This window comes from Hippopotamus amphibius, chromosome 12, assembly GCF_030028045.1.
Source record: "Hippopotamus amphibius kiboko isolate mHipAmp2 chromosome 12, mHipAmp2.hap2, whole genome shotgun sequence".
NCBI lineage: Eukaryota > Metazoa > Chordata > Mammalia > Artiodactyla > Hippopotamidae > Hippopotamus > Hippopotamus amphibius.
The window spans coordinates 78,184,963-78,212,648 of NC_080197.1; the positions used below are offsets into that span (position 1 = coordinate 78,184,963).

General features: G+C 49.0%; 1 protein-coding gene across 2 annotated transcripts in view; it reads right to left on the reverse strand.

The window, feature by feature from the left end:
* PRMT8 (protein arginine methyltransferase 8) overlaps positions 1 to 27,686 on the reverse strand; it is an 84,274-nt gene that overhangs the window by 21,261 nt on the left and 35,327 nt on the right. For both annotated transcript variants that reach the window (XM_057702221.1, XM_057702222.1), the window contains exons 2-6: positions 27,485 to 27,670; positions 15,128 to 15,283; positions 12,929 to 12,992; positions 787 to 929; positions 139 to 226 (exon numbers count right to left, since the gene is read on the reverse strand). In XM_057702221.1, coding sequence (XP_057558204.1) covers positions 139 to 226; positions 787 to 929; positions 12,929 to 12,992; positions 15,128 to 15,283; positions 27,485 to 27,670 — 637 coding nt within the window. The remainder of the gene's footprint in view (positions 1 to 138; positions 227 to 786; positions 930 to 12,928; positions 12,993 to 15,127; positions 15,284 to 27,484; positions 27,671 to 27,686) is intronic.

A 27,686-nucleotide genomic window follows, 5' to 3' on the forward strand; every position in this document is an offset into this window, starting at 1 on the left:
AGAAGAATCCAGAAAGGGTCAGAGGTAAACTCCTCCAGAAGCACAGCAGCCATGTCCGTGTCCCCAGCTCTCTGAAGTGCTTTCCACCCAAAACGTGCCAAAAAAAAGGCCCCAACAGAGAATCAAAAGGTGACTTACAGTGTATTTTGAAGTCCTTGTACTGTCTGTCCTCAATTGCTACCACGTACAAAGCTGCCCGGTCTGGAAACATAAGCCCTCCAGGTTTCTGTTGATGAATTGTGGAGAAATGGGTCTCGTAATCTATTCACCTGACAAAGACATCACATTTTTGAACTGCACATAGAGTCACCAGACAGGCACCCCCTTGCCAGCATTTCTCACTCAGCAGACTGTCTGTCACCTTGGCCGGGGCTAGGGCTGGGCGGGGAGGCTCAGTTTCGACTTTGGTACAAGGAAACACTCAAGGGGCCCAGGTGGGGTCAAGAGGACAAATGAGGAGGGGCCAAGGTAGGTCCAGCGAGAGATGGTGGAAGATGTTTTGCCTTTTGAGCCTGGAGAAGCCAAGGTCAAAAGCACACTGGGCTCTCCGGCAGCCACGCGAGTCCCTAGCACTTGTGGACCAGCATAGACGTGGGACAGGATGGGTGTCGATTATAGCAAAAGAGGCCAAGGGTGGACCTAAGAAAGCTCATTCTGTCCCTGGAAGCAAATCTAGTTTAAAGAGAGGGGCCTGGAGCGGTGGCCGTGTTCTTCCCAGGCTGCAGGCCGGGGGAGGAGCGCACGGCAGCCGGCAGACCAGCGAAGCGACAGCAGGCAGCAGCTCACCAGCCACTTGTCCCTGGCGAAGATGACAGTGTTGAGCATGGACTCATAGAACAGGCAGTAGCCCATCCACTCGCTGATGATGATGTCCACCTTCTCCACGGGCAGCTCCACCTCCTCCACCTTCCCCTTGAATATGGTGATGACTGCAAAACAAGAACCCCACGGCCACACTTTGTGGGCACCCCGGCCAGGAACCAGGAGCACCCCGCATCAGGACCCGATCCAGCTACAGGTGTCAGCGCTGTTCTGAGTCTCCTTCTAGGAGGTGGCATACCTCTCCCTTCACCAAGCTAGTTTATCCTAAGAGGACTGAAAACTCCTTGCACGTTTTCCCCCAAAATGTATTGAGCAGTTGCTGTGTGCCTGGCACTGGCCTAAGCCCAAGACAGGTACCATGTCCTGCAATCCTCCCAACAAGTCTTTGAAGTGAACACACTATTCTTATTCTCATCTTTAAGGACACTGAGGGTTAGAGGGGTTAAACGATCACCATGGAAACAGAGTCCAGGTCTGATAAGAAAGACTCACATTCTTATCAGGGTCCCCACCCCAGGTCAGGCTACCGTGATAACTCAAACCCACAGAAGGAAGAGAGGCTGCCTCTACTGCCCTTGCATCAGTTCACAGCCCGGGCTCAGCCCCAGGGGGTACCCACCTAGAGCTGGAAGGGAGAGAACTTAGTGTTTTGACAAGAGCATCATCTTTGCACTCAAGAAACCTGGGTTTAAGTGCTGGATCTCCTCATGATTAGCTGTATGACTTTCCGCAGGTTACCTGACCCAACCGAACTCCAACTTCCCAGAGAACAACCAAGGTAAATTATATCTACATAGCGGGAGGTTGTACTAAGTAAATGAAATGACACAGGTGACGTGCAGGCTCGCAGTTGGGGCTCTAGAGAAGGCAAACATTATCCGACACCATCTCCTTGGTGATGGGCCGATGGGGAGGTAAAGGGGGTAAGATCCGCACAAAGCTGCTGCTCTAACCAGCCTCTGCTCCTGAGTCCCTTCCAAGACCCATCCCTCTGTGGCAGGAGAAACTTCTCAATTGAGTTTTTGATCATTTGACGTAGACATACACACAGTTTTGGAATCTCATTTTGCATTCCTTGCGGTAAAGATCAAAGCAAAATCTATCTTAGATGCGGCTGTGCAGTTGACAGGGTGATGTATTGGTTGGCTTGTTCCATCAGAACATTTCCTCTGGAAGGTTACACGTATTCATGCTCTGAAGCTTATTCTGCACCAGCCTCTGAGAAAAACCACCCAACGCCTGAGCTTTTCTGGGAAAACTAAACAATGGCCTGTACTGAGGAATAAAAAACAAAGCAAAACAAAACACCACCTCTGTCCCGAATCTGAGTTTCCTGAAAATTAATGTGGATGGCAGACTCCTAGATGGCAAAGGGCACTCAGGTCACCAGCTGTACTCCCCACCTTCACAGTGGATGGTACTGGGGAGCCCCTCAGCTGTGTCTAATGATGATTCGCTCTCCAGGGTGGGATATTTCTTAGCTTAATCAGAGAAGCTTAATCAGAGAAGGCCCCTCTGGAAGGAGGAGGAGTCAGACACTTTGGCGATGCACATTGCACCTGACCACTCCCGGGGCTTGCTGGTCCTCCTGCTTCCTGCGCACAAGCCCCGCCTCTGGAGTAGGAGGGGTTGGTCTTCACCAAAAGGCTTGGGGGAGGGTGTCAAAGCTCTGCTCCTCAGGGGCTTGAGACCCAAGGGCAGGAACTCAGGCTACAGCAGGACCCAGGATGCAGTAGGATCATCCACGAGGGGCCAAAGAACGGGATTTTTGAAAATGCAAATAAGTGCCTAATTTACTTATTCCAAAAAAAGAACTGGCAGATATTTGCCGGACCCACCTGCCTAATCATTTGCCTGAAAAGCCTGGTTTGTCTTATTTTTGTAAACAGTTGAAAGAGTTTTCATGCCCCCCTTTTCTTTCTCTCTGCATATCCCTTGTAGGTTCTTCCCTAATGTCTGCACGTGACTGGGGCTATGGGTCAGTCCCCTCTCCTGCATGGATCATGACCTCCCTGAGGCCCAGGAAGATGTTTTCTCCTGCCTCTGGTGCCCCACGACCTCCACCCCGGGTGCCTAGGACAGGGCTCCCCGTGATCCCAGAGGCAGGACTCCATAGGACTGTGCGAAGCAGAGGTGGACAAGAACTTCTGGCCCAGTCCGACAGACAGGAATGTACAGAACATTCCTTGAGTGTCCCCCAGAGTGAGTAGATGCTGCCCCAGTTCTCTGCACTAGCCCTCCTATCCATTAGCTGCTTATCCTGATCAATATGGGTACAGCAGATGATAGATGATAGATAGATAGATGATAGATAGATGATAGATAGATTAGATAGATAGATAGATAGATAGATGATAGATGATAGATATAGATACATAGATAGATAGATAGATAGGTAGATAGATGATAGATAGATATAGATAGATGGATAGATAGATACAGAAAGGTGATAAATGATAGATAACAGATGATAGATAGATGGTAGATAGATAGATGATAGATTAGATAGATGATAGATGATAGATAGATAGATGGATAGATAGATAATAGATAGGTTGATAGATAGATAGATATCGATAGATAATAGATGCAGTGGGTCACAGAACAGCAAAAATCACAGTGTCTGCTTACCAAAAGGCAGAAGGAATCAATTAACCCCCTACAATGCTGAACAGTCTGGACCTCTGCTCACTTAACATTACCCTTCTGCATCCAAACATTTCTCGGAACAGACGTGACACCTCACCTGGCTTGTTGAGTAAAGGCCCTTTGTGAAAGCAAAAAGGCACACCTCCCTTCAGCCCAGCTGTGGCCTGGATTCCAGACCCCTTTCATCCCCTTGTGCAGATGCTTTTATGCAGTGCCCAACCTTCATAACCTTATGCTTGGGTCCTGGAGACAGCCAACTTATGCTCTCGTTCCATCTGACAAGTAACCTCCATCAAATAGTTCCTCCCCTCTGGGGCCTCAGTTTCCTCATTGGGGAGAAAAGGGAGAGAGATTGAACCAAAAATTCCTAAGATTCTCTGCAGCTCCAACATGCTTTGATTCTTTAAATACGCATTGAGCATGTGTAAGACATTCTGCGAAGTTTGTCAGTGGAGACGGCTGACATCATGAAGAAGCAGTGCCTTCATGTCCAGTCTGATTCTAAACTGCAGCAATTCCTCAGTCCTGATTTTTGAAAAAGAGGCTACATTGTCTCTGTGGACCCAAATACAATTGCCCCCTTGAATCGTCAGGATATTCTTCCTGTTTTCCATAGTCGCCACTAGCAACCACTGAAGCTCCCAGATGTGAGTTTGCAGTCTGCAAAATTCTGCCTCTTGTGGTGGGGTTGATGGTAACCAAGTGAAGGCTTTGGGTTGGCTCTAGGCTTCAGTGGACACGGCAGCCATGAGCGTCCCATCTGCATGGTAAACCTGGATATTTAGGCTCAATTAGCTACTGGCTGCAGAACCCCACGCCCAATCCAGACCCCACATCGCTGAGACTGTGTCAGTTCTCAGGATGGTCCTGAGATCGCCCTCTGGAACTATGTGTTTATTCTGTAAGGATGATGAAATTTTGTTCCACCAGCCATGACAGGACCTTGGCTCATAAATTTTGGAAGGATTCTTCATAAGTACGTGCCCAGCGGGGACCCATAAACTCTAACCTGGGAGATTTCCCCCTGTAACTTCAAGTTCTCAAATTAGACACCCAGGTATTTTGGGGAGGGGGTTGTTTTCGCTGAGATCTTTTTTCTTTTTGTCTTGAGTGGTTATTACAGAAATGTAGTCATTCTGATTCTTGATCATTTGTTTGACTTCTTTTTTTCTAAACAAATCAGTCAAACCCCATCTCGTTTGGGCCCCTACTATGTCCATCGGAGTCAGCTGACCCTACAGAGGGGTGGTGTCCCCGTTTCAGACCCCTCCCTGGCTCCCAGAGCAGACCCTGTGCCACAGAGAGTAGGCATGAAGGTCGTGAGTGTGAGGACAGGGAGCAGGTTACAGGGCCGTGGAGCCTCCCCAATGCCACCTCCACCCCCATGGCAGCAAAGCTACGTGACCCACATGCCTATTTTGGCGACAGCAGAGCCGGCTGCACACCCTCCTGAGGGCCTGACCCGCCTCCAGCCTCTGATCCCCTCCTCTCCGTTGTCTGTTTCAGCTTCCCAGTTCCAGGATGGAGCAGAGCCCTTGACGCCGCACTGGAATCCTTCCCAAGTGAATGGATGGATGGATAAATAAGCCATTTTGAAAAGAGGGTACTGGGTTCAGAGACAAAAGATCTTCAAACTCGTCCTAATTATGAGAGTAAAACACTAGTAGCATTTGAATAGCAGCTGGAGGAGTGATTCCACATACGTTACCTCCATCATCTTCACGGGAGAGTGTGTGGTTGGTTTTATTGTTCCGTTTGCCTAATGAGAGGAGCGGAGTTTGGGATGTCAAAAGGGGGAGCCAAGTGATTAAGACTCTGTGCTTCCACTGCAGGGGACACAGGTTCGATCCCTTGTCAGGGAACTAAGATCCCACATGCCCCACTGCATGGCCAAAAAAAAAAAAATTCAAAAGGGGGAGCCAAAATCTAGGCCTGTCGTACAAACTGGTATATGTCATCAACCTCCCCGAGACCCCTGTCCTGCAGCTGCTGGCGGATAGAGGATAGAATAATGACCCGATTACCCACCACTGTCTGGGGCGTAAACTCTCCCACCGCACACGATTCTGGCTCACCCATGACGTCACCAGGGGCAGGGCTGGGAGAGAAGCTCTAGCCGCGCGGTGTGAGTCGGCTCCGGCATGCCCAGGCAACCGCCTCATCCAATGCGGACCCCCAGTTTTCTCAGCTACCCCATCCTGTCCTTCCAAAGCTCCATCACCATTTGTAATTCTCTCGTGATGTCGTGTGTCCACTTGCTTTTGTGTCTGTCCCCTCCCGAGACTGTAAGCATCTTGAGATCAAAGACCTTGTCTGTGCCATTCACTGCCGACTCCCCAGCCCCTGGAGCAGAGCCCAGAGGGTGGCTGACAACCACCACCCCCGCCCCGGACTGAGGCACAAAACCTAGTCCTGAGTTTATTTACGTGCTGCTTCCGATCAGTTAGGAAAGCAGCCATTGCCAGGAGCCACTAGTACAGGTTCATTAAAAGCAATTATATCTGATTAATCTCATCCCTTCTTTGGACAGGGCTGTTAGTCAAGTTAATGAATGAAAGAATCGTAGCAATAGCTAGCATGTATTAGCTGCTACCTGCACACTGCTGTGCTTTACGCAGGACTGTGCTGGAAGACACTTAACAACGAGCTCTCCAGGAAAGAAGCCTTCTGATTCGTAGCATCTGCCGATTTCTCCGTGTAGATACTCCCACTGTGGCCAATTTCAAGGCCACTAACACACCCGCATCCTTTCCGCAGATTCACTGAAAATTTAACAACGGGCCCCAGCCCGCCGTGGTTTTACGTACGATAACTACGTAAGGCTGTCAGTGACCCTCTGTGGCCTGTACCACCATTATTCCCACTTCACAGGGGAGGAGATGGACGCACAGATGGTTGGGTGTCCAAGATCACAAGCTGATCTGCCGGTGCTGAGTGTGAACCAGCCAGAGCTCTTAACCACCGCACTAGGCCCTCCACAGCGTCTGACAAGGCAGCCCCTCCACGGCCTCCTGGCGCGGAAGCGGACCAATCATTGTGCAGATTCACAGCTGCCCCCCGACTGCATTCAAAGGTGCTGATTCAGAGCTGAACTGGACCTGCGCATGGGAGCCGCCCCACTCCCCCTGGGCTCCCATCAGTATGTAGGTGACACCACGCAGAGAACAGTGACTCCCAAAGAGTAAGTCTCTGGGGATGCCTAGCAGTTTGTAAGGAGAAACCCAATGTAACAACATGAGGTTTGATGTGAATATAAAGTGTGATTCTCACTTTGGATTCAAAATGTCCACGGACTGGACACAGGTTAGGCGCCACTGCTTGGCAGCCACGTGAGGGTAGATTGCAGATCGCGGCTGATGCTGGCTCCGTTCCAGTGTGGCACGGTGTCCCCCACAGCCACTAAGGGAGCCGGAGCTGCACCGTTAGCAGGGCAGCACCTCTGCCAGGGTGAGAGGGACGCTGAAGCACGGCCAGGGGAGAAGGGGGCTGAAACCAAACAAAGGGTGAAGGAACTGGGGGGGAGGATGTGGCCTGGATCTGTGGGAGAAGGGCTGCCAGCGGAAGGGGAGCCCCTCATTCTGTGCGGTCCCCAAGGGACGATATAGAGCATTGCGCAGGCTGCAGGGAGGCAGGCTCCAGCTCAGTGGAAGGAAGTGCTTCGAATAATCACAGCCCCAGGTGGCTGGTGAGGGGCCCCCTTCAGGGGAATCGTCCCAGGACTGGGCGGCTGCAAGTACGGAGGGACGCCACAGGAACGGAGAATGCAAGCATCCTCTATAAAAGGCTTGGGGTGAGAGACCAGGAACGAGCAAAGTGTAGACCATAAGGCCGGAAGGGCCTACAGTTAATGCTTGTTGCACAAGGCCCCTCGCGCGTATCATCTCTAATCCCCCAGCAGCCCTGCAAGCTGTGCGTGGCGGCGTCTCCCGCACCGGGAGCAGGGGCTCGGAAGGGGAGCCAGCTGACGAAGCCCTTTCTACCACCTCCCTGTGGGTCCTGCTCCGCTCAGGCCTCTCCATCTGTGACATTCATGCTTCAGGGCAGAGAAGAGAAAGGAGGGGTCAATTCTTCCCTTTAGTTTTCTGAGATGTAAGTGGATTCTAATTTTTTTTTTTTCTAGAAGTGAAAAGTTGTCTCAATCCCTGAGCTCCTCTGTCAACTTTCACAAATGAACCCACCTTCCTAAGCGTCTGGGCAGCCCATGGGTCTCCTGGGCAGGGAAAGAGAGGGAATGGGAGCGCTCGGTGCTGAAGTCCAAGGGGAGCTCCAAGCACGTGTGTGGGCCGCGCGGGTGGCGGGAGCCACGTGAAGCCTGCACGTCTGCAGGCGGCTGCGTGGAGGTGTGCGTCTGCCTGGGAACAAACCCATCCCGGGAGCCGTACGGAGGTGGAGCGGGAGGGGGATTGATTGATTCTGGGCAGCAGGTATTTTATGTCCTGGGTTGTTATTTATGTCTCTACACCTACGCTCCCGAGACCCACACAATTGGCTGTTGCAGCCTTTCAAGAGCATTTCCATGGAAGCCAAGCTGTCCTCTTTCTAGTACACATGCCAAGGCAGAGAGAGCTGGGGCTGCGGACAGGGCCCGGCGCCTCGCCGGTTCCACCCACCTGTTGCTACCCACGAGGAGGAAGAAATGGAGGCGGCTTTGCCTTGAAAAGGCCCCCGGGACTGTGAGGAGTAGGACAGGCACGGGGCACGGGGGTGGCTATTCACCTGAGGACAACAGTTTGTCCCTCCTGGGCCGTCGCCTCCGTAGCACAGAATCAAGTGTGGGCCATTCAAACACACAGCAGGGAACGGCTCCGTCCGGGAGCCAGAAGCGAGCTGAGCAAACCAGATGCCACTAGCACACTAGAAGCCACTAGCACACTACAGGCCAGGTGGAGTCTGCGGCTGAAGAGACCCAGTGGTGAGCAGGGCCTCCCCTTGGAGTAGCCCGGTCGGGAGGGCCCGTGTGCAGAGGCAGCCTGGCTCCATCAACCAGAGCCCAAGCCCAGAGAGGAGGTGCCCATGCAAGGGGGCTACCTGGCATGGGGGTTGGAGCCCAACACCAGCTGGCAGGTGCGTGGACCAGAGGTGGTGATGGTGGGCGACTGTTCACATATGGGGACTGACCCAGTACATAACATATTAAGGAGAATGAGAGTCAAGGTTTCACTGTAAGAGGACAGAATCACATAGAAAAGGGGGAGAGACGAGAGGAAACCCCGAGGTGCTGCATTAGAAGCGAGGGCGTCACATGAAGGCGTCCTTGACAATGTGCATAGATGCGGAAACATGTGTTACATCAACGTGCACCCACACACATGACACCACATACACATACACGCACACACATACACAACGAATTTTACCCAACATGGAGAGAGTCTGGGGGCCTTGACACCCTAAAATCGATGGGCACACCTAGCCCCACGTCCTCATTTCTAAAAGCCAGGGTCCACTAAATGATTCAAGACTCTGGGGAGAAACGGCTGATTCTAGAACAGGGACAAAGTACAAGATGAGCCTGAAACATTTGTGCCGGAAGATGAGAAAGCTCACGCAAAGCCAAGGAGGCACGTGGACAGGACACAGAGGCAGCTTGAAGATGCTCCTGGGGGCCAAGTCAGGGAGAATTTGAGCATCAGATTAAGTACTGACACTAACAGTTACAACCGATTGAATAAGGTAGAAAAATAACGGGGGGAAGCCTTACTAATCACTGATGAATGGGGAGAAGCCCGGCAGACGTGACCCAGGCCAGGGATCAAGGCAAACGCTGTCAGAACAGGACGCATCGACGCTGCCAGGACGCCACCCAGGATGCCATGAGGACACGGCATCACATCCACGGAGTCCCTCCAGGACAGATGACCTGAACCCAGCCGTGAGGAGGCGTCCCACATCTCCAAACTGAGGGACACCCCACAAAACGTGGGCCTGTGGTTGCTAAGCACCAAGGCCACGAAGGTTGATGGGAGTCTGACGGTTCCAGCTTGAAAGAAAACAGGACAGGAGGACAAAGCGCAGTGGGCGGGTCGGAACCGCGTCCTCCTGCAGAGAAGGATGCCATTGCATCAACCACCGACCGCAAACGGGGCCTGAGCACGAGACCATGATGGCCGTGGAAGTTGGCCTCCCCACTTGGACGGTTGCCTGTGGCTGGGTGGCAATTGCCCTTGTTTGGAGGAAACACACACTAACGTGTTCAGGGACGACGGGGCATCATGTCAACAGCCTGCTTTCAGACTCAGAGAAATAAAGAGCTGTGCTTGCACCTTTTCTGTACATTGGGATGTTCCGAAGTTTAAAAGAAAGAAGAAAGGGAAGAAAGAGAAAAGGGAGGGGAAATTTAAAAATTACAAGAGTTGGAAGCAGGGGAGGGGAGAAAGGACCTCTAGCTGTGAGCCAGAGGGGCCAACGAGGGTGCGGCCCCCTCCCCTCCTGAAGGTCAGAGATTCCTCCCATTTGGGCCCCCCCACACACTCTGCTGTGACTGCGGGGCCATCCCTCTCCACGGAGGATGGAGGTAAGGCAGGGAGGCTGGCCCACCAGACCCCAAGGGCTGGCAGCGAGAGAGACAGATGCAGGGTAAGGGGGCTGCGCAGACCCCTGAGGGCAGGAATCACTGTGCAGTGAAACGGGGTAGAGGCAGGGGAGGCTCCAAATGTTCTTTGGAGGTTCCTGGGGGCCCCCAGGGTTGAGACCCTGAGCGGACCCTGATCCCACAGGTGTCTGCACCCGCCATCCCCTCTTAAGAGGTCTGAACTTTCACTTTGAGGATCGATCGGCAGGTGCTCCAGGTTCTTCCTCCTCAACCTAAACACACTTTGGGAAAGAGTACAGGAATGGGAGCCCAGAACACAGGCTCTGCCTCACGTCTCCTAACCTCAGTCTCCACATCTGTGAAGCGGGCAGAAGCACCTGCCGTATTTCTCAGAGCTAGGGGAGGGAGATCAGAAGAAAACCCTAGGACACCAGGCTCTGTCTCCCCTGTAGAGAAAGAATTGGCCGATTTTCTTTCTCCGTCTTTAGTAGGCAGCTCGAGAGGTCACCTCTCTGTCCATTCTGCCTGGGATAAGTACTTTCCCGAGGAGTGTGCAGAGAGATCTTTCTCCCCTGAGCCAAGGTAGATTGGACACCAAGCCAGAGGTCGGGGGAGGGGGGATGTGAGCCCCATGTCCCCTAGGCAGGCCGGAAGGACGCCTGGACTCTGCTCAGTGCCCCCTCCACGCTACCCGTCCCCACTATCACGGCCCACCACCGCCCCTCACTCCCTCACTTCCTCCTCACCCAGCTTAGACTCCACTGTGGTCCATTAACGTAATCAGCTGGCCTCCCTCCACCATATCCCCAGCCGGGCCTCCCCTCCACTCCCACCCGAGCTGCTGAGCGTGGCTGGAAACAACCACACACCAGGGCGGACAGACCCTGCAGGTGGCTGTGTTCACTGATCTCCAGCTGGCGCTGACACCACCCCCCACACCAGCCCTCCCTCCCTCTGTGAGACCATCGCATCCCTTCTCATCGCCCTCCAGAACCCTTGCACCCTCCCCTCCCCATCTCCCCCACCAATGACGGCCTCTTTCTTCACTGAGAAAATGAACGTAAGAAATCAGGGGCTTCCTGCCACCAGCCCACCTCCATTGGACCCACACTCCCCACGTCCCTTCTCCAGGAAGAAGACCCACCCCACCACCTGTGCCTGGATCCCACCTCTCTTACCTTCTCAAGGTCCTTGCTTCTGAATTTACTTTTCCCCAATCTGCAGTTTTTCTGTCTCTCTCCTGGACAATCAGATCATACACACGTTTTCATATCTCCTATCCTTAAAAACCAACTTCCTTCCTTAGCCTCACATCCCCCAGTAGTTACAGTTCCATTTTTCTCTTTCCCCATCACAGCAAAACAAGTTATTTATAGCCCTACCTTTGGAGTCTCTCCTTAACCTACTTTACCTGGACTTCCGTCCCCACCCCTCCATCCAGTCTGCACCTGTTAAGAACCCCAGTATCCTCCATGGTCACAATCATTCAACCGTCACGTCTCTGTTCTTATCTTACTTGATCCCTTGGCATCCTCCTCCATTACTCCTCTCTCCCGAAGGTCCATTGACCTCACGGGATGTATCTTCTCTGCCTCTGGCTGGCCCCCTCTCCTCTGCTTGACCTTCAAATGTCGAAATGCCCTAGGGCTCCGTCTTTGGCCCATTTCTCTCCTCTAGTTATACATTATCCGCGAGGGAAATTGTCCTAGGGATTTAAATAAGGTCCATCTGCTAAAAACCCCCAACCACAGAGCCTGACCCTCCCTGGAACTCCAGACTCCTATTTGAGTCTCACTACACATGTCCACCTGCCTCTCCCCAGGGATCACAAACTTAACCTGTGCCAAGGAGAACCTTGGGATTTCTCCCTCCTTCCTGTCACTCAACATTCCACCATCCACTTTTATGCAAGTCAAAAAGCCAGCCCTGCTCCTGTCTTGTTTCTCTTGCCCCTGGGCTGTCCATCAGCAGGTCCTCTGGCCTCTATTTCCTAGCATCACCCAAGAGGTCACTTCTCTCCACCTCCAATGCTGCCAACCTGACCATGCCACAGCACCTCTCCTGGGGCTATGAAATAGCCTCTGAATGCCTCTCTGCCTGCACTCTGATGCCTACAGCCTATCACAACCCATTTGCCATAGAGAAAGCTCCTCCCTTGTTTAAAATCCTCCAAAAGGGTTTCGTCATCCTTAGGGAAAATAATCCAATCTTGTTTTCCTAGTTTATAAACACTGCATGATCCAGCCTCTTGCTCAGCACAGGGCCTGAGGACTAAAGCTCATCCTGCTGACTAATGGGAGATACAGGAGTTCTTCTAATCGGAGACCCTTGTGGGGGTGTGTGTGTTCAAGAAGGGCCCCAGAGGGAGGGGCCAGGGATGTCACAAATGCCTGGGAAAGAATTGAGGAGAGGAAGGGAAGGGAATACAGCTCTCTTTATACTCAGACTCCAGCTTTAAGAAGGTCCTGTTCCCAAGGGCAAACCTACTTGCCAAGACAGCCCCATCAGCAGCAGGACCTGTGGCACAAGAGGTCCACATTTCCCCAAAGGCAGAGCCTGGGGTCTGCTGGGATGCCACTAGGTGGGTGTTGGGAGGGCTGGGGGTTGTGGAGAGGAAAGAGTAGGAGGAACAGCTGCCATTTTGCAAAACTCAATAGACGCCTAGAGCTGGGGCCAAGCAGAGGGCTTGGAAATGAAGGCTGGGCTCACTGGAGGTTGAGCTGGGACAGCTGTGCCCTTAGCTGACTTGGCAGGGATTAGGAACCTCAGAGCCCCATGGACACAGTCCTGCTAAGCAAGGGCCTCAGCTGGCCTCCACATTTCCAAGGCCAAGTGCTCTCATGTCAGTTTCTGCCACCCAGACATGGACGTACAAGCCCCCTCACCCCCACCATCCATGGGAAAGCACACAGAGGTAACTCTTACTGTTGTCCAAGTGGTTGGCCTTAATGATCTTCTCTGAGTAGTCAGAAATACTGGAGCATTCAATCTAGAAAAGACACAGAGCACAGGAGCAAGGCGTCAAAAGAATCACAGTGTGTCCAGGGCCAGTTTAACAGATGGAGCCACAGAGGCCTGGAGGGATGCACTGACCTGCCCACAGCCACACGGCTACTTTGCAGCAGATGAAAACCTAACCCCCAGCCCTCCCGACACACAGGCCAGTGGCTCTCCCACTGGTCTGCTTTTGCCCCACAATGGAGGGCCCGGTCTCTGACCTGGGAGATCTGGGAAGGGCTGGCAGGCCTCATTCTCCTGGCATAGCCACTGCCCTCCCAGGAGAGGATGGGGAAAGGCAGAGCCTCCCAGAGTGGCTGTGAGCCTCCCTGAAGTCATCCTCCCACCCCCAGCCCTCCCTGATTAAACAGCACAGTCCACAAGAAGGACCATCAGAAAATGGCAAGTCAGGGCCTCAGGGTGTCTTAAGATTCTTCCCTGCCCCACAGGGAGATGCCTGTTAACTCTCATTCTTCTTTTGAAAGAACTGATTCTTTTGAATCTAGATGTCTTTCCAGGCTCCCAAATCTCCTCAGCAAAGGGCCAAGTTATTTGAGAAATTCATTGACCATCCACTGAGAGCAAGACCTTGTGGGAACAGCAGGAGACCAAGCCCAGCCTGGGGGTAGGAGGTGGGGAGGCTGGAAACAGAGAGGCAGCTGCTAAGACCTGCAGCTGGAGCCCCCCACCTGGAAGTGAATGATGGGCATCCCTGCCTTGCCTGGCTCAGCCCTGGGATTCCGTCTGATTCCGGAGTTGAGCTGGGGCCCCAGAGTCACCCGGGGAGGTAGGGCAGGGGGTGGGGGTCACAGGGGGAGCACATCCAGCCCTGAGGCTCTGTGAGCACCCTGGAAGGAGAGTCAGTCCCTTGGCTGGAAGCCCCCATCCTGGGGAGGAGGCCCCATGAAGGAAAGAAGGCTGGCTGATGGGGATAGGCAGTACTGTGGAGACAGGAGGAGTTGACCTTGGGCATCTGGGCTGGCCCCATATCCTCAACATGCACCGCAGATGAGTACATCATGACTTACCCCGTCAAGGCTACACTAGAGGTGCCTGGAGACAGCCCGGGTGTCCCGGAGACCGCCTCCAGCCAAGGCCCCGGTACCTCTGGGTCAGGCATGGAGGAGGTTGCTGTTCCTGCCGGGGGCTTAGGGGCAGGCACTGGGGGTGGGGGCCCAGGGACTTGGAGGGCTCTAGGCAACTGGGAGCCAGGGGGTCTCAGGACAAACTGCAGGATGACCCAGCTAACGAAGCCCCACCGAAAGCTCCCCGCCGGCCTCTGCGCTGGGCTGTCCTGTGCACACATTGTGTGTTTGACCGCAGTGTGCCTTGAATTTTGATCCAGATGTATTCCTGTTTTCCAGCCCTAGACCCACTGCATTTTTCAAATGTCAGCCGGCAGCTCAGACCTCTCCTTTCTCAGTTTCTTCCCAGCTTCAGACCCTCCCAGCCTCCCATCCCCCGGTTGTGTGCGGCTGCACTGTGGGAGCCTTCTCGGAGGGTCCAGCGCGATCGCCTCTAGCTGGAGAGGCTGCAGTAGCCAGAACAGCAGAATTAAATCTACCAACTTGCCCTTAAAGATCAGAGGAGGGAGACCGTCTTGTTATCACTTAGGGCCCCACCTATGCTAATAAATACTGAGCATTTGACCTACGCCAGGCGCTGTCCTAAGCACTTGACTTACATATTAAACTCATTCACTCTTCGTAATCACCCCGTGGGCAAGGGACTGTAATTATGCCCATTTTATAGATGGGGAAACCGAGGTGCAGAAGAGAAGTGAATTGTCCAGGTCACACATCTCGGAAGTGGAAGGATGGAGAGTCCAAGCAGCGCTCATGTGTGTAGCCACCCTGCCCCGCCTCCCCAGCCCACAGTAGGACTAAGGACTCTAAGGTAATGATGACACCAAAATGGTTTTGGAAAAGTCAAAAGTCCTCCACAAATGTCAGCTATTCCAGGACGAGGCCAGGAGCAATGACCAGGTGACAGGGAGCCGGGGAGCTTGCCCGCCTCCCAAGAGCCATGTCTGACTGCCTCCTGGAGGGTGTGACCCCACCAAGGAAGGGGACTGGGAAGGGCCAGCATCCTTGCAGAGGCCAGCAGTGGGAGGTGTGGCATGCTCACCCCAAACACCTTCTTGGCCCCTGCTTTGGCAGCAAACATGGAGAGGATCCCGGTGCCGCTGCCCACGTCCAGCACAACCTTGTCCTTGAACACATGCTTGTTGTGATACATGGAGTTCCGGTAAGTGAGCGTCCGCACCTCGTCCTTCAGCATCTCCTGTGTGGAAGGAAAGGCAGAGCCGATGTATTCAGGGCACCTGGGTACACACCTGCAAGGTCAAGGGCTCAGGGCTGTCCCGAAAAATTCCTCAGGGACCTCAGCTCTGTCACAAGTCAGAGCCACGGAAGAGTACAGCAGGATCAGGGGCTCCCTTGCATCAGTAAAAACAATGCCCTAAAACTCTGCCACAGGAAGATCGCTTTGTATCGCCAAAGGAGAAACTCACGTGCAGAACTGGGAAGGCTCCAATTTATCAAAAACCCAAAGAAAGGAGCAAACACAGCATGAGAGATTTAAGTTGGACCTGAAGCAGAACTTTCTTGCTGTGGTGAGAGAATTGTTGTGAAACACGTTTATTAAAAGAGGTTTGTAGGCATATGTTTGTGTGTACTTTCTCTGTTTGTTTTTAAGAATAGAAAACATGTTTCTTTATCCACTCATGTAAGTGCTTTGTAGTAAGAGAGGAACTAGATTACCCTTTACAATCGTCTCCAACCCAAGGAAAACGTGGTTTATCTCTGTATGGCAGTGAGTCAGAGATCTTGGTCCTTTCAAGGTACCAGCAAACACTCTGACTAGTCAATAGTATTGGGATATTTTTAGTATAATTTTAATGTAATTTGCTTACAGTAAAAAGCATAGATTTTAAATATACGGCTAAGTGTAAGCGTTTTGACAAATGTACACCTGTGTAACCAACTCCATAATCAAGATATCGAACATTTCCAACATTCCAGAAAGCCTTTCATGCCCATGTGCAGGTAATCCTCATTTCGGACAACCAATGATATAATTTCTTTCACCAGGGTTGCTTCTGCCAGTTCAGAATGTCATATAAATGGAATCATACGGTATGTACACTTTTGTGCCCAGCTTCTACTCAAAGTTTCTGAGATTCATTCATTTTATTGCATGTACCCGAGGGCTACTGTTGTTGTTGTTGACTAGTATTCCATTGTATGAACATATCACATGTTCACATCCATTCACGTGATGACGGATGTTTGGATTTTATGAGTAAAGCTGTTACAAACATTCTTGTTTACGTATTGTTGAGGATACAGACGTCCCCGCTTACAATGGTTTTTCATGCGATATTCAACACTTCATTATAAAGTAGGCTTTATGTGGGATGATTCTGCTCAAGTGTGGGCTGATATTGTTCTGAGCACATTTAAGGTAGGTGGCTTAGCTGTGATGTTCAGTAGGTCAGGTGTATTCAGCACATTTTCAACTTAAGATATTTTCAATTTACGATGGGTTTATGAGGGCGTAACCCCATTGTAAGCGGAGGAAGATTTGTATAGGTTTCCATTTCTCTTGGGTAAATACCTAGAAGTAGGTTTGCTGGGCTTACGGGAGGTGTTTAATTTCATCAGAAATTGCCAAATAGTTTTTCCAAATAGTTACATCCATTTACGATCCAGAGTTCGTTTCATCCCATGCTGGCCACTTAGTCTTATTAATTTTTTAACTTTTAATCACTCTAGTGGATGTGAACTGCCACCTCATTGCAATTTTAATTTCATTTCCCTGATGGATATTGATGTAGATAGTTTTTTCATGGTTTTATTGACTATTCATATATATCTTCTTTTGTGAATTATCTGCTTTGTCCATTTTTTTTCTTGAGCTATTTATATTTTCCTTATTGAATTGTGGAAATTTACATATTCTGGAAACAGTATATACATATTGCCAGATATACATATTGTGAATATTTTCTCCCAATCCGTGATTTGCCTTTTTATCTTCTCAATCTTTTCTTTTGAAATCTGCAGTTTTTAATTTTGATAAACACCAATTTTTTGGTTTTTTTCCTTTTATGAGCAGAATTTTGTGTGTCCTGCCTAGTCTTTGTCTACCCCAATCTCACAAAGATGTCCTTCTATAGTTTCTTCCAGAAGTTTTGGCTTTTACTTTTAGGTCTTTGACTCATATCAAATTAATTTTTGTACATGGTATAAGTTAGGGATATGATAATTTTTTCATACAAATAGATGGTTCAAGCATCATTTATTGAATAGACTATCATTTTCCCCATTGAATTAACTTGCCACCTTTGTCAAAAAATCATTTGACTAAATATGGGTGGTCTCTCTGATCTGTTAGTATATCCATTTAGCTGTCATTGGATTACTGTAGCTTGGTATTAACTTTGAAATAAATTACTATATATCCTCCAACTTAGTTCTACTCTTACAAGATTATCTCGGTTTTTTGGACTCTTTGCATTTTCATACACATTTTAGAACCAACTTGTTAACTCATAGAGAATAGCCTCCGGGAGTTGATTGGAATTGCATTGAATCTATAGGTCTATTTGAGGAGAATTGACAGTTTAGCAATATTGAGTCTTACAACCCGAAACACTGAAACAACTCTCCCCTTAGTTAGGTTTTGTTTAATTTCTTTCTGTAATGTTTTATAGATATCAATATAGAGGCCTTGTATTTCTTCCATTAGATTTATTCTTAACTATTTTATTTTATGATACTTTATAGTATTGTGTATGCTCAAAATTTCATTTTCCAACTGTTCTATGTTAGTATATCCCTTGGCCTTATATTTTGCAGCCTTGCTCACCTCACTTATTAATTCTAGTAGGATTTATCTGTAGTTTGCTTTATTTTTCTTTGTAAAAAATCTTGTCACTTGTGAATGAAGACAACTTTACTTCTTTTTTTCTATCTATATCTTTTTATTTCTTGTTCTTTCCTCTTGCTTTATTGCAGTGGCAAAGGTTACCACGCAGTAAAACGCTGAATAGAATAGGAGAGAACAGACATCCTTCTTTTGTTCCAATGATATGTAAATGTCACCATTGAGTATGATTTTGGCTGTGAGCTTCCCATGCATGTCTTTTATCAGGTTGCAAATTTTTTCTTCTATTTCTAATTTGCTGAGATCGTTTGTCATGAATTTGGTGTTGAATTTTGTCACATACTTTTTTTTTTAATTTTTTCATCTTTGTTGTAGTATAATTGCTTTACACTATTGTGTCAGCTTCTGCTGTGCAACAAAGTGAATCAGCTATATGTATACATATATCCCCGTATACCCTCCCACACTCCCTATCCCACCCCTTTAGGTCTTCACAAAGCATCGAGCTAGTCTCCCTGTGTTCTGCAGCAGCTTCCCACTAGCTATCTATTTTACATTTGGTAGTGTGTATATGTCAATGCTACTCTCATTATGTCTAGCTTCCCCTTCCCCTCCTGTGTCCCCAAGTCCATTCTCTACGTCTACGTCTCTATTCACATACTTTTTATACAGTTCTTGAAATTGTATATGACTTTTCTCCTCTGTTCTGTTAATACTGTCAAATTCCACAGATGGTTTCATATGTTGAACCAACACTTCATCATGATGTATTATGCTTTATAATATTGCTTGGTTTTATTTACAAATATTTTGTTGCAGATTCTTGTATCTATAGTTGTGAGGGGAATTGACCTCTAATTTTCTGTTACCTCCTCTGGCAATCAAAGTTCTGCTGGGTTCATCCCACAAATTAGGAAGTGTTCTCTCCTAATTTCATATATTTCATATATTTTCTGAAATATATGAAAATAATTTCATATATTTTCTGAAAAAGTTTGCATGAGATTGATATTTTCCTTAAATGTTTAATAAAATTCACCAGTAAAACCATCTGGTCCTGGAGTTCTTTTTGTGGGACTATAAATTTCCCTCTAAAGATTAACTGCATTCTACAAGTTCTCATATGTTGTGTGTCTTAGTTCAGTTGCAGTAACAGATTACCATAGACTGGGTGACTTAAACAACAAACATTTATGTCTCACAGTTCTGGAGAATGGGAAGTCCAAGACCAAGGTGCCAGCAGATGAAGCGCCTGGTGAGGACCTGCTTCCTGGTTTGCAGGTGGCTGCCTTTTCCTCGTATCCTCATGTGATGGAGAGCAGAGCAAGGAAGCAAGCCCTCTTATAAGGTCATTAATCCCATTCATGAAAGCTCCACCCTCATGTCATAATTAACTCCCCAGAGCCTCACCTTCTAACACCATCACATTGGGAGTTAGGATTTCAACATATGAGTCCTGGGGGCACACAAACATCAAGTCCATAGCAGTGTGCTTTCACTATCATTCAGCGTAGAATATTTTCTAATTTCTCTTGTGATTTCTTCTCTGACTCTCTTCTCAGTTGCTGTTTAATTTCCAAATGTTTGGAGATTTTCTAGGTAATTTACTATTTATTGGTTTCTAAATTAATTCCATTAAGACCAAAAAAGCACACTCTGCATGATTTCAGTCTTTTGAAACTTATTGAGATGTGTTTATGGTCCAGCCTAGATTTATCTGAGTGAATGTTTCAATGTGCCCTTAAAAAGAGTGTATATTCTGTACTATGGGGATGCAGTGTTCTATAAATGCCTATTAGGTTGGGTGGCTTAATGATGTTGTTCAGATTTTCTACATCCTTACTGATTTTTTTGTGTATTTGTTCCATCAATTACCAAGAGAGAAGTATTTAAAAACTCTTTGACTATGGGATTTGTAGTTTTCTCTCTCTAGTTCTACAGATGTTGCTTCATGTTTTTGAAGCTCTGTGCATACACGTGCGATGGCTTTGTAACGTCACCTTACCAGGTGGAGCTACATTTCCAAGAATTCTCTTTCTACTGAGTCTCCAGTCAAGGTGGTTCACAAGAGAGAGTTTCACAAGATTCAGAAGATACAAAGGAAGCAGGAAGCATTTTGTAGTGCACATTTGTCACTGCTGATGTGTTGATTCACCTCATTGCCATGAAGCAGCAGCTGGGCTTACAATTGCTCTACCTTTGCCTTCACCTTCTCTGACTCCAGAGCCAGATGTGTGTGTGTTTAGCTCCAAGGTGAAACACTCCAGCCTCTATAGGATATGCTCGCCACCAAAGGCAAAGGCAATAGAATGGACATGTGTTTCAGCCTGTCATCACAGGGTTCAAGCTTGTGCTTATAAGTTCTAGCTATTCCTGATCTCCCCTTGTTTTGCATTCATTGTCCTTTCCTGATTACCTGCCCTGCACTTCAAGCTCCAGCATCAGACATGGAGACAACAGCCTTACACAGCTGCACAAGCCAATTCCTTGCAATCCTGCAATATTCATTGCAGGATTCCTGAATCTGCTTCCATGGTTGAGTCCTGACTGATACAAAATTTGGTACCAAGTATAGCTCCTAAGGACAGAATCTAAGGATGGGTTCTCTGAATTGGTTCTGAGTTTTCTGGAATTCGTTCTCTGATTTGATTAGGTTTAAAGGCACTAATGAATCTATTGCCAGTGGTAAAGAGGGCACTGGTGGTCAACAGTATGAAATGGCAAAAGAGTTACTGAAAATTTAGCTTTAGATACCTGTGATAAAGATCCTGCAGAAGACAAGACTCTGAATGACCGAGTATTTCTACCTTAGGACATTTTCATCAAAGTAAGAAATGCAGTGGCTGGATTGGTTGGTTGGTTGTTGCTAATTTTGCTAGAAAACTTAGAGAAAGAAAATGATGCACTCAGGGATTTAAGTTCCCAGTTCCAGGTCTTCATAAAGCACCTGAAAACTTCTATGACTTCTGGGGAAAAAAAGAAAAGGAACAAAATAAAAGAAAGGAAAAAAACCCTTATTTTTGTGCAGGGTCAAGATTTCTGAAAACCAAAAGCCAAAATCTAACCCTGCCTGAACTACAACAAATTGAATTCCCATCCTTGCTGGGCCTCTTTTGTTAAAGTTGAGTCATCTATTGGGAAAGAATGGGGTCCTGAAAATTGGAATGGGAATATACGGGCAGATTCTGATGAAGCTGGGACCTCAAGTCCCTAAAGTACACAGCTGTCTTTGCCTTCTACCCCTGCCCAAGAAAGTTCGTTTTCCTTTTCCTGATGAGTTGTACTGGTGTCCTTTGAGGTAGTTGCTGGCAAGGTAACGCTAATACTCCTCAGGACCCACCTCCACCAACCCTATAACTGGATTTGACTCCAAGCAGACCCCAAAGAGCAAGGCACAAAGAGTCACCCATGAGGAGGTGTGATACACACCCAAAGCACTGCGTGATACTTCTAACTTATATAGATTGAAATCTGGGGAATAGTTGTGGGGATGTATAGTAAGGGGGAGGGATCAAGATGGAGGGGATATAAAGTTGGATTGAGCCAAGTCTATTGACATAGGTCCACTAGCAAAGATTGTGGATTCCCACTGTTTTACCTCCAGGGGCTTGGCGTGCCTCTAAGAGTTGGTATGGTTGATTGACTGAAACATGGACCAAAGTTAGTCTACACTAAATGAAGCAGAAACGCCAGAACTTCCTTGATCTGCTGAAGACAAAGGTATCCAAAGGCTTAGGGAGACTGGAATGTTAAAATGCATCTGTCATGGGAGACTCCCTCACCAAGGCTGGAGAAGAGACCTCTCACCACAGCTGTGAGGAAGAAGATTATGAAGGAAGTCAAGCATCCTTGAAGAGCTCCGTGTGCCCTTCTCTCTAGGTCAGAAATTACATTGGGAACTGCTACCATCAAGTGAGTTTTCTAAATGCCATGGGTATAATATCCAACTGGGAACCTAGGGTAGAAGGGGCCAACTTGTAGCATGTAATCACCAAAGATGAGGTGGGTGTGGTTACTGTAAACAACAGGACAGCCAGAGCAGTATTCAGAGTAGTCTGGCTCTGCAAGACCTATGGTGTTGGCCAGTTCCTTAAAGTACCTCTAGAAAATAAATAGTGGGAAACATACTAAATTCTTACTTGATCTGTTTAAGCAGAAAATTATAGGTCTAGTGAACAGAAGTCGGGCTTAAATCACCAACACAGAGTCATGGCCCCTCAGTGGATTCCCAGACTTGAGCCAGCTTACAGACGCACAAGCCCTTGAATGAAAGGGACGCCATGTCACGTGAGGAGAAACCCTGTTATATTCCCCAAGATGGTTACTGTTAATCTTTCTCCAAGTCTTCCCCAAGATGACCTGCGGGCACTTACCAGTGTGTCTGCATTGGAGAAAGGAAAAAAAAAAAAAGTTTTTTGAGGATTATTGGACATTGGCTCTGAACTATTAGAATACTGGCTGCATGAGATCCACTAGTCCAGGAGACTAATTCCAGGAGCCCCACATCCATATCCGATTTGCCAATGTGGCTGGTGCAGGAGAGAGACGGAGCCTGGAGAATGGCCGTGAATCACCATAAACAGAATCACGTAGTGATTCCAATCGCAGAGGCTCTTTCAGATGCGGTTTCATTATTTGAGAAAATCAATCCAGAGGAATGCTTGGTTTTTTAAATCAATTTTAGACATTTATCCACCTATATTTCTTCAAATATTTTTTTTCTGTCCCATTCTTTCTCTTCTCCTCTGGAATTCCAGTTACTCACACATTTTACCACTTAATTCTGTCCCACAAGTCAACAAGGCTCTGCTCCCTTGCAGGTTTTTTTCTCTCTATTCTTCAGTTTCAATGATTTCTCTTTCCCTGTCCTTGTGGTCATAGATATTTTCTTCTATGTATTCTATCTGTTATCAATCTCATCCAGTGAATATTTGGTTTGGATATTGTATTTTTAAGCTACAGGATTTCGATTTCACCTATTATATCCATCTCCTCCTGGAAATTTTTAAAAATCATATTTATTATAGTTATTTACAAATCTTTATCTGATCATTCCAACACTTGGGCTGTCTCTAGATCTGTTTCTGTTGACTAATTTTTCTCTTGACTATGAACCAAATTCTCTTGTTTCTTCACAGGTCATATCGTTCTTAGTTTATGTCATAGATGGTGTCTAAGGATCAATAGCAGCTGAAATTAGTTTGTTGTTATTGTTTTTCCAAAAAGGAATGGCCTTCTTTTGTTAGGCAGGTAGAATGATAAGCTGGTCAGTTCAATCCAATCAGGGGTTGAGCAGGTTTAGGAGTGGAGTAGGATTGGGATGGGGGCCTTTAATTCCTATGTCAGGGCCTTGGAATGCAATCACAGGGGCTGAAAGCATTTGTGTTCGCTTTTCAGCCCAGCCACTACTTCCTGTGTTGCCCCAAGGCTCATATCTTTGGTCATATTAGAAGCTGAATAAGGTGAGAGTTTGGTTAGACTGAGATCACGTCTGACTCTAAACACCTTGAAAGTGAGCTCAAGCCTCTCCCTCCAGAAGCTCTCTGGGATCAAACGCTACAAGACTGCTTGACATCAAAAGGACAAGACCTCAAAACTGTGAGACCACAAGACTGCAAAAGGGTACCCCCAGAACCAGGCATGGGGCACACAGTGTGTAATCGGTGTTCTATAAGGATGGAGCCCAATTCCTGCACGCAAATCAGAGCTCCAATGCTTTTGAGCTCTCCGGCCAGCCCAGAACATCATCTAGCCTTCTGCGTCTCAATCTCCTCATCTGGAGAATGGGATAAAAAGAGCAGCTATTTCATAGGGTTGTGGTCATGACTAAATAAGTAGAGTAAGTGTTACAAAAGTGCTCTTTGTGAAAACTGTGACCCTTTCCATCTCTGGGAGGAAATTGTTGAGGGTGAGTAGGTAACAGAGGCAAAATAAGGACAGAGGTTCAGAAATGTCTCCATCATACTCATAGTTCAAAGTCCTCACTGCCTTTCCTGATGGAGTTAGATTGGCCCAGTATCTCTGCAGATCCTGTTGTTGCTAAAAGGGACCCCCCGCCAAGGGCCTCCCTTTAATTCATTGTCTTTCATCACTTCTTTGGCTCCCTTTTCCCTTCCTTAATTAAGGCTCCAGACCATGGGATCTTGGTCCAAAGTCACCAGTTCCGGCGGAAGAGAAGCTGTGACTTAGCACAGCTTCCCCTACTCGCCCTGTTCAAAGAAATGGCTGTCTCTCCTCACCCCGCCCGTACCCCTGCTTTAATCACCCCTGAAAGAGAACAGCCCAAAGATGTCTCCAGACATTCAGACAGGAGCACGCCACTCTTCGGTGAAAACAATTCCCACCCCCAGCTGTGGGTGACTTTGTCTCCTGCCCACTGAACACATGGCGGCATGTTGACTAATGGCTGGGAAATGAGGCCCTGAAGAATCTATTTCAGAAGAACCCGTAGCAACATTGTCAGAAGAGAGCTGGCCGGGAGTGGGCTCGGCGCCCAGGGCTGGGGGGCTGGGAACACGGCCCCACTGGGGTTGATTCTTCTGGCAGCTGAGGCCCCATGCCCAGGGCTGACTGTCCAAGACACTGAGAATTCAGAGCTGGGACCTGAGAGGTCACAGGGAGGGCCCCTCCCCTCTCTGCACAAGGACACATGTGTCACTTCTGCTCCTGTTCAGGACTCCTTTCTTCTCACAGAGGCTCTGGGACTGACTACACAGTCCCCCTCTCCTTGGCCCCTGTCTTCTGGAGGTTGAGCATGGAGTCATCTCTGGCAGAGATGTGGGATGCAAGAACAGAAGTATCCAGAATCACCTCCTGCTGTGCTCTCCAGCCCCCAGCAGTGCCCTCCCCCTCCCCCCCACCCCACCCCGCCACTCGGCACTTCTCATTTGTATTTATAGACTAATCAAACCCAGTCCAGACCGCACCATGTTTCCTAAACACTCACTGATCACTATTAATCAGCGAGCTGGTAGTGCCGCTGCCTGCCCGTGTGAGCATCTTGTTAATGACGGGAGAAGGCTGCCAAGTGGCCAGCTCGGCTCTGGATGGGATGGTGAGACATGGGTCTTGTCCAGACTGAGGAGGCAAAGGCATCGCCACGAGCCGTCTGGCATGGAAAGGAGCTCCCTGGTGTTTGACAACGAGAAATGAACAGGCCCTCTGCAAAGAACAACAGTAGGCGGCCTTCCTTGTGCCCCTACTGCCTTTCACAGCAGATGATCTTGGAGACAAACAGGCTGGAGAGAAAGCTCAGGGCTGAAGGGAGGCCAGCTGGCCACCCCAGCATTAAAGACCCATGCATTTCCCCAGGAGCCAGGATCTAGGCAGCGCCCCCAGCAGCAGCAAGAAAGATTCAAGCTGGGTGATTAGAAGTACGTCCTGATGCAAAGGGCTGGTCAAGCTATTCTAGGGCAGGTTACTAAGGAGAGAAATGAGATGTATGGTCTGCAGATCCTTTACTCCAAGTTCATCAGTTCAGTCTGTACTGCTTGTATATGTGCAGGAACAGCTTTGATTTTTCTAGCAACAGATGAAATGGAGGGAGCCTGGTACATACTACATGTATTTGGTGACCCTGGGTATCTTCTCCCAGTGGAGATCAGACCCTCTGGATGCCCAGCCGTCACAGGGACCAGGCAGCACCTCAGTGATGAGATAAGCCACTGTTTCAACAAACCTGGACAAAGCAGCCAGTGCGCCAAATGCCTGGGTCAGAGGCTGGAGAACCACATCCTGAAGGAATCGTAGAGATATAACGGCACAGGGAGCACATCCTAGGTGCCTGTGTGTGTTGTGTTTCGGAGGGAGGGTGGGAGTAGTCAGTGGGAGGAGGGTCTGCAGGGGGTGGGATCTGAAGACACGAGGGCAGATAGGAGGGACACACCGAGGCTGGCTGGTCCCTAATGGGGGTTCCCGGCAGGCCCGTGGGAGGCATTTTAGCATCCCTGGAACTGCCTCTTCCCAGGAATCTGCCCTGAGACAGGTGCCCAGAGCCACAGGCCTGTCCTTTAATTAGAGGCAGGGTCTTGAGGAGGGAAGCTCTTGAAGGCATCCTTCCTGCCTCCCAGTCCTTCTCACAGTCCGGGGCTCCCTGCACCATCCCAACCCCACCCCAGTGGGAAACAGAAAAAGCTGCAGGCTCAGCTGCTCAGGCCCCCCTGGGCCAGGACCCAGAACTAAACACAGGGCCCAGCCCTCTCCCCTGCAGGCCCAGGCCTAAGGCTCTGATGTGGAGAGCAGTCCTTGAGGGTCCAAACCCCTCCACCCTCTACCTCCACGGGAAATTGCAAGGGAACCAACAGGAACAAAGCCAAAGTTTCCAGAAAGAAAGATCCATTTAAAAGGCTGTATGGCCTGGAAATTAGGAATGGAGCCCCCGGACCCCTAAACGTGGAGGTTTTCATTTGTAGCTCAGCCGTGAATGAGCTCGTGACCTCACACGCAAAGGAACCAGCAAAGATGGATGAAGATTGATAAGATCCTTAAGGTCTTATATCCTCATCTGTGAAGTGGGGACAAATAACAATCCCAGCCTCACAGGGCTGACCTGAGGAATAAACGAGCCAGTAACAGAAAATGCTGGGAGCAACCCCCAGTTTGTGCAGAGCAGGCACTGAAAACACTGCTGCCTCTTACTTATTAAATACGCTTCTGGCAACATAGCATCACCGTTTGGATACAGGAAGGGTTTACAGAAGCATCTAATTGAAAGGGGAGCTCTGAGACTTATTTTCAAAAAGCATTTGCATAGCAAGCATGCCTTCATTCCTTTCTTCATATGTCTTCATGCTGTAAGGGGATAATAGAAATACCTTCTTCATGCAGTTCTTGGGGGATTCAATGAAATGACACGTATAATGCACTCAGAAAAGCAACTGGCCCTGAGTAAGCACTCAGCTTATGTCGGTTGTTTATTTGGGGTGACAACGTGCTGGAGATGGAGGGGGAGGGAGGTAGAGATACTGTTGTGCCCCCCACTGCTGCCAGGAAGCCTCTTGTTAGGAAGCTCTATTCTGTTCTACAGCTAACATCCATCTTCCCTGCTATGGAAGAAGACAGCATTTAGACATAAGAATTTCCTGAGAATCAATCAGGGTGTCAGACAGGGCCAGGTTTCCAAGGAAGCCTGCTGATTCTTCCCTGGAGGTGCTCACTGGTCCAGGACAAACCTGAGGGCTCGTGCCTGCTTGAAGACTGGACATCATGATGCCAGAATGTCCTTTTTGGCCTAGACCCTGGCTGCAAAGCACCTGAGCTCCTGTAGCCAGGACCAAAGATTTCCAGTCCTCCTGGACCCCCCAGGCTCAGGGTCAAGAAGAGGCAAGAGTGCTGGACCCTAAAACAAGGACCACAGAAGCACCCCTTGCTCTCGGCTGAGAAACACCCAAACACGTGCTTTCAACTGCTCACCAGCCTGGCCCTGACCCCCTCCTGGAGGGCCCCTGGATGGGGACAGGGCCAGGATCCTCGAGCCATGGGGAGAACTCCCTTAATGACAGCGGAGAGCTGCACACATGCTGCTGCCCTAGGAAACAGCATGGCCACAGCAGGACTGAGCTTGCCCCACTCGGCCACCAGCTCAGGATGCTTTACCTCGTGGATCCCAAAGTGGGCGTAGGAATCAAAGTAATAATCCCTTGAGGTCATCTCCTCCGGGTTCAGCAGCTTGGACATCTTGCCCCGTCCCGGGCAGCTGGGCTGAGTGGACACGTGGTGGACACACTGCACAGGCTTGGCTGGGACAACGGGCTGCGGGGGCTGAGAGGGGGGACTGCTCACCTGTGAGGGAGAGAAG